The 7,622-nt window shown below is 49.9% G+C and overlaps 2 protein-coding genes across 2 annotated transcripts; both read left to right on the forward strand.

The window, feature by feature from the left end:
- Nucleotides 1,317-2,153, forward strand: LOC109949343. Its single transcript, XM_020564749.1, has one exon. The coding sequence runs from the start codon at nt 1,317-1,319 to the stop codon at nt 2,151-2,153; it is 837 nt and encodes a 278-aa protein (XP_020420338.1).
- On the forward strand, nt 3,324-6,305 carry LOC109949344 (uncharacterized protein K02A2.6-like). Its single transcript, XM_020564750.1, has 3 exons — nt 3,324-3,636; nt 4,747-5,583; nt 5,788-6,305. The coding sequence occupies exons 1-3, from the start codon at nt 3,324-3,326 to the stop codon at nt 6,303-6,305; spliced, it is 1,668 nt and encodes a 555-aa protein (XP_020420339.1).

Genomic DNA, 7,622 nt, shown 5'->3' on the forward strand with positions numbered 1-7,622 from the left:
GGAATCAAGGAAGAGAGAGAAGGAAGATCGAAGGTTGAAGGATCTAGAAGCGAATATTCTCCCGTGAGATTATTTGCACAAACATTTGGTGCTTTCATTGAGAGCGCGAGTTATACTCAACGCGTGCTCAAGGAATCCGTTCCTCCTATTTTCCAATCCACCGAAGCCTTCCAAACAACCATGGTTGGAAGCAAGCGCACGAGGAGCAAAACCGCCGCTATGGCTCAATCCGTGACGGCCCAAAGCTACTCCTCCCACGATCCCGCGATCGACATGGCGGCCCCACCACCTCTCGCCGCCATGAACCCTCAACAGCCACCCCGTGTGACTGGAACCACCGTACCGGCCTCCGCCGCCGTCGTACCGTCTCAAGGCCCCATGGCCGGACCTAGCCACCTTCATAGCACCACCGTTGAGCATGGTGGAACCTCACATCCAGTTGGGCTCACTACCACCGTCGACTTTGGCCTAATCTTGGAGCAACTTCAACCATTCCCTCCATTGCCTCCACGCTCGACGCATGCTCCCACGCACACATCCAACGAAAACCTAGCCCGTGTGCAATTAGGCTCTACACATTTCTCTCCTCCCGATCCACGAAGTCAAGCAGACCTTAATCTGAGAGTTGACCAGCTAACTCAGAGAATGGACGACCAAAACAATTTGATGAGGCAATTCCTCAATCAAATAAATTTGGCTCAAAACCTTGGCCTTGGACAACAGGGCGAAGAGAGAAGGATAAACGAACGCGCCGATAGGCAGTTCGGTGGGAACCAAGCAGTCGAGCAGGAGTAAGCAGACAAGGAAATGCGCAACAACGAGATCAGCTCGCGGACATGTCGCAAGCATCCGCAAGTCACACTCAGAGCAGACGAAGTTTCCCATCCAGATTGAATTTAAGGACCAACGTGCGCGATAGGCTGGGCCCAAGACCTGACATCCACGCTCGCCTGGCCCAGCATGAAGACGTTCATGAAAGGCTAGGCTCCTAGGGAGGTTAACTTGACGGCCATCGAGACGAGGATCGAGAAGAAAGGCGCTCTGCTGCGCACTCACAGAGAAATATTCACGAAAGGATAGGCCCCCAGGGAGGTCAACTCGACAATCATCACAATGAGGACCGTGAAGAAAGGCGCTCCGCTACTCGCTCTTGAAGAACCAACTCTCGTCGCCAAGCTATTGGAAATCCTTCGCAAGCGCAGTCCACCAACACGCCGCCTAGACAGCGCAACCGAGAAGGTCGACCCTCGCAAGCCAATGACGAAGTCAATCAGCATCGTCTAAATCGCGAAGGTCATCAACGTGACCGACTAGCCATGCGTACAGAAGACGTTGAGAAGCTTGTGAATAACCGACTTCGAGACTTAAAAATTGGCGGAAATTTTGAAGACGCACTACGCATTGAGGTAGACCAAGCAAACTCCTCACCTTTCACCGCCAAAATCGAGCAGGCTGCTCCCCCAAAAAGATTCTCAACGCCCTCTTTCACATGCTTCAAAGGCGATTCCGACCCTGAAAGTCATCTGAAGCATTTCAAGAGCCTTATGATCCTTTACAAAGCCGAAGACGCGCTAATGTGTAAGGTGTTTGCAATGACTTTGCGAGGAGCAGCTCAAGATTGGTTCCATACCCTGCTATCCGGGTCGATCAACAGCTTCAAGGAGCTTACTTACGTCTTCACTAAAGAATACACTTCTTATCGGACGATCAAGAAGAACCCTGACCATCTGTTCAACCTGCGCAAGAAGCCTGAGGAATCCCTTCGAGATTACATCAAGAGGTTCAAAGCAGAAAAGGCCAACATCGTAGGGTGCGATGACCAAATCGCATCCTCTGCATTCAAGAAAGGTCTTCCAGCAGAACATGACCTATACCGCGAGCTGACTATCACTCCCAGCCAGACTCTGGCAGAGGTCTTCGCGACCGCAGAACGCTACGCACTCTGGGATGACGATCGAATCGCCGCGAAGAAGTCCACTGAGCAGGAAGATCGACCGGCCAAACGGGCAGAACAAAGAGGCGACAGGCTTGGCAGCAGGGACAAAGACAAAGGCAGGTCACGCCCACAAAGAGAGGCCACGACGAAAGAGAACTACACCAAGTTCTCTATCCCCATACATCAAATTCTAGCCCAAGTGAAGAACAAACCTTAGGTAAAAAGACCGCCACCCTTGAAAGGAGATCCGGACAAGAGGGATACCAGAAAATATTGTGCCTTCCATGCGACACATGGGCACAATACGAATAATTGCTTTGCTTGGAAAGCGCATCTCGAAGAACTCGTAAGAGAAGGTCATTGCACGGAGTTCATCGCGAAGCAAGCCATCCAGCAGATAGAAGACCGCGATATCGCCAAGGGGCCACCGTAGAAGGTCATAAGGATTAACACAATCCTAGCCGACTCCGAGGAGTCCGAACTGACCAACAAAGAAAAGAAGAGGAAGATCAAACAGGCTACCATGATCTCCCAAGTCTCAACTAGTTCCTCACTAGCAGAAGACGATCCCATGATCGGCTTTCAAAAGAAAGACTTAATCGGCCTGGATCTACCGCACAACGATGCCCTTGTCATCAGCATTCAAATCGCTAAGGCCATGGTCGACCGAGTCCATGCAGATGAGGGCAGTGCAGCCAACATCCTACAATTGGCAGTCGTCCAACTGATGAGCTTAGAGGCAAAGATCAATAAATCAGCCAAGTCCCTGACTGGTTTCAATGGCGCAACGACGGTTACCGTGGGCACGATAGATCTCGACGTCTACTCTCCACCTGTAATCAGCTCGCAAACGTTCATGGTCATTGATGAGATCTCACCCTACAATGGCATTCTAGGCAGACCATGGATCGGCCAGATCAACGCCATCACCTCTGCCACACATCAGAAGATTCGCTACCTAATCCCTGGGGGCGGTATCGGCCAGATCAACAGCGATCAAGCAATGGCAAGAAAATGCTCAGCTCAAGGGCTGAAGAAAAGCAAGCAAACACAGTTCCTCCCTGTGAATCAGGCAGATCTAAAGGGAGTAGAACAAGCAGAGGAGAAAGCAGATCCCGTTCCTGACGGCCGAGCAGACCAGAAAGGAAAGGGAATAGCTACTCCCCAATAGCAATCAAAGAATCAGGACCAAGTCGAGGGAATCCGTCCGGAGGTCTCTCCTGAAGAAGGATGGAAGCCCGAAGAGGACGTTGAGCTAGTACCCCTTGATCCTGACAAGCCAGAGAGAAAAGCGCGGATCGGCTCGCGCCTAAGCCATGAGGAAAAGATAGAGCTTGCAGCCTTCCTCCAGAACAACAAAGACGTATTTGCCTGGTCGCCATCCGACATGCCTGGCATCGATCCCCAGATCATCTGCCATCGCTTACACGTCAACCCAGCCATCAAACCTGTAGCGCAGAAGAGACGTAACTTCGCCCCCGAGCGGGTTGCCATCATTGAAACTGAGATCGATAAGCTTCTAGCTGCTGGTTTCATCGAAGAAGTCTTCTACGCAGAATGGCTGGCGAACATTGTTCTAGTGGCAAAAAAAGATAAAGGTCTGTGGAGAGTGTGCGTCGACTACACCGACCTCAACAAGGCATGCCCTAAAGACAACTTTCCACTGCCTAGAATTGATCAGCTCGTCGATTCAACTTCCGGCAACCAACTGCTAAGCTTCATGGACGCCTACTCCGGCTACAACCAAATCATGATGCATGAAGATGACAAGGCTAAAACCTCTTTCATCATCGAAAGAGGTACATACTGCTACAAAGTCATGCCCTTTGGGCTGAAGAACGCCGGAGCAACCTACCAAAGGCTGGTGAACAAAATTTTCAAGGAGCAAATCGGCAAGACTATGGAGGTCTACGTAGACGACATGCTAGTCAAAGCTCCCGAGCGAGTAGACCACATCAAGAACCTTGCCGAGGCATTCAACCTACTCCGAAAATACAACATGAAGTTGAACCCGAGCAAATGCACATTTGGAGTCTCGTCCGGCCGATTCCTGGGATACTTAGTCACCCAAAGAGGAATTGAAGCACATCCAAATCAAATCAAGGCTATACTCAACATGAAGTCACCTGCCACAACAAAGGAGATACAAAGTCTAACGGGTAGGGCGGCAGCCCTCAACCGATTCCTCTCAAAATCTACCGACAAGTGCAGGCCATTTTTTAAAGCCTTGAAGAAAGGACATAGGGACAAGTGGGATGACGAGTGTGAAGTAGCTTTTCAAAACTTGAAAACCTACCTCACTTCACCTCCCTTACTCTCAAAATCGATACCAGGCGAAGACTTATACATCTACCTGGCGGTGTCCGACTCAGCTGTCAGCTCAGCTCTTATCCGAGAAGAGCTGGGGGCACAACATCCGGTATTCTACACTTCAAAAGCTCTCCTTGATGCAGAGACTCGCTATCCGAAAATGGAGAAGCTCATTTTTTCGCTTGTAGTTTCCGCGAGAAAACTAAGGCCCTACTACCAAGCACACCGGATAATTGTCGTAACAAAATTTCCTTTGAGATCGATCCTCCACAGCCCCGACGCTTCTCAGCGACTCATGAAATGGGCTATCGAACTCAGTCAATACGACCTCCTCTACCGGCCGAAGACTGCTATAAAAGCCCAAGCTTTAGCAGATTTTGTTGTAGAGTTTACTCCGACAGCCGAAGAAGAGAAGATGGTCACGAAAAGCAAGGAAAAAGCAGACGACACCTCCCCTGCCGATTCAAAACTACCTAACGACATGTGATAATTGCATGTAGACGGAGCATCAAATCATAAAGGATCAGGGGCAGGCGTCGTCATAACCACCCCAGACGGAACCTTGTTGGAACAAGCCATCACACTAGGCTTTTCTGCTTCAAACAACGAGGCAGAATATGAGGCATTGCTCGCAGGACTGCGCCTAGCAAAAGAACTGACGATCAAGAGATTAGCCATCTACTCAGACTCCAAGCTGATCACGAATCAAGCCTCAGGCGAGTACATGGCAAAACATCCAAGAATGATTCAGTACCTCGACAAAGTCCAAGGACTTTTGAAAGAATTTCCTACTTTCACCATCCAACAAGTTCCACGGGCAGAGAACACTCATGCAGATGCGTTGGCAAGCCTAGGATCAGCGCTGGACAGCCAGTTCAGACGCTCCATCCCAGTCGAACACCTTGACCGACCAAGCATCGATGAAATAAAGCCAATCGACTCAATGCAGATCGATGAAGACCCCAGCTGGCAAGACCCCATCATCGACTACTTGGTGAATGGAAATCTGCCAACGGATAAGTCCGAAGCTAGGAAGGTCCAACAGAAAGCCGCGAGATATTACATGCAGGGCGACAAGCTCATTCGCAGATCATACTCCGGCCCTCATCTCACTTGCCTAAAGTACCCTCAAACACTTAAGGTCCTCTGCAAAATTCATGACGGCGAGTGTGGCAACCACTCTGGGGGCAGGTCACTCGCCCAGAAGGCTCTAAACGTGGGCTATTTCTGGCCTACTATGCGCCATGACTCTACTGAATATGCCAAAAGATGTGATCGCTGCCAACGGTACAAACCAGTTCCTAGTCTGCCTGCCAAAATCTACCATCCGCAGAACAGTCCGTGGCCTTTCATGCAATGGGCCATCGACTTAGTAGGCCCCATGCCAACGGCACCTGCCAAGAAAGAAATGATGATCGTCGCCACTGATTACTTTACTAAATGGATCGAGGCCGAAGCTCTATCCTCTACTAAAGAAGATGATGTGGAACGATTTATCTGGAGAAATATTATCTGCCGGTTTGGCTGCCCACAATCACTAGTCACCGACAATGGCTCGCAATTCATCGGCAAGCAGATCACTGCCTTCTACAAAAAGTACGGCATCAAGCAGCATTTATCTACCCCAAGATATCCTCAAGGCAACGGCCAGGCCGAGGCATCCAATAAAATAATATTGGACTATCTAAAGAAGAGATTAGAAGGCGCCGAAGGAAAATGGGTAGATGAGCTCCCTGGCGTACTATGGGCTTATCGCACCACCAAGCGAAGATCAACTGGCGAAACCCCATTTTCCCTCGCCTATGGAACTGAAGCGATCATTCCTCCTCACATCACTGTCCCTTCTATAGGCATCGAAGTGGGCAGTATTGAGCAGAACTCCGAGCAGATGAGACTCAACCTTGACTTACTTGAAGGCGAGCGCGAGAAGGCCATTGTCCGAGTCGCCTCCTATCAACAGCGGTTGAAGTCTTACTACGACAAAAGAGCCAAGATCAGACAATTTCAACCAGGCGACCTTGTCCTAAGAAAGGCCTTCATCACTGCACAAAGACAATGATCTAAAAAGATGAAACCCAATTGGGAAGGCCCTTACATAATCAGCCGGTCCGGGGGCAGAGGAAGCTATACGCTTGACACCATGGAAGGGAAGGAGATTCCGCGACAATGGAACGCCTACCATCTCCAAAGATACTATCCATGACGCTTCCTGCTCAGTCCCCAGCAGACGACTGAGTACTGCACATTTCTGAAAAAGAGAAGCAACTACTGCAAATTCCAGAATGTGCCACAACAAAAGACAGTTGCCCATAAGGAGCGTCCTAAGGGAGACGCAAGGTGACGACAAAACGCGTCCGTTTGGAACGTAGCCCGCTAAAAAAGCGTCCTAAGGGAGACGCAGGGTGCGCCAGGAATTTCCTAAGGGAGATATCCAGGTTCCTATCCGTTTCCTAAGGGAGGCAGGATAGTCACACAGTTGCTCATAAGGAGCGTCCTAAGGGAGACGCAGGGTGACGACAAAACGCGTCCGTTTGGAGACGTAGCCCGCTAAAAAAGCGTCCTAAGGGAGACGCAGGGTGCGCCAGGAATTTCTTAAAAGGGGGTCACCATGCTCTCTGCGGGAAATATCCAGGTTCCTATCCATTTCCTAAGGGAGGCAGGGATAGTCAAAAAAAGTTGTCCATAAAAAGCGTCCTAAAGGGAGACGCAGGGCGACGACAAAACGCGTCCGTTTGGAGACGTAGCCCGCTAAAAAAGCGTCCTAAGGGAGACGCAGGGTGCGCCAGGAATTTCTTAAAAGGGGGTCACCATGCTCTTGCGGGAAATATCCAGGTTCCTATCCATTTCCTAAGGGAGGCAGGATAGTCAAAAAAGTTGTCCATAAAAAGCGTCCTAAGGGAGACGCAGGGCGACGACCAAAAGCATCCTTTGGGAGACGCAGCCCACAAAGCAGCATCCTAAGGGGGTTGCAGGGTGCGCCAGGAATTTTCTAAGGGAGGTATCCAGGTTCCTATCCGTTTCCTAAGGGGGGCAGGATAGTCAGAGGAGTTGTCCATAAGCAGCGTCTAAGGGAGACGCAGGGCAACGACCAGAAGCGTCTTAAAGCGTTTTCTGGAAAAATGCAGAATACGCCCGGAGTCCCTCAAGGGGGACCCTGGCTTTTGCCGAAATCCCAAGGGAAATACACAGCAGGACACTAACCGGTTACTCAAGCAGTTCACAAGACAATGTGCAAATTGAAGTTGAAAAAATAACGACTGAAATTTCCATAGTAAAGCGACCAACCGGCCAAGTTCAAACAAAAAGAAGATGGTCAAAACAAGACCAATTATTCTAAACAAAAAGCAGACTACAAAAGCTGAAAAGAAATAAAGAA

This window comes from Prunus persica, chromosome G5 (assembly GCF_000346465.2).
Source record: "Prunus persica cultivar Lovell chromosome G5, Prunus_persica_NCBIv2, whole genome shotgun sequence".
Taxonomy (NCBI): domain Eukaryota; kingdom Viridiplantae; phylum Streptophyta; class Magnoliopsida; order Rosales; family Rosaceae; genus Prunus; species Prunus persica.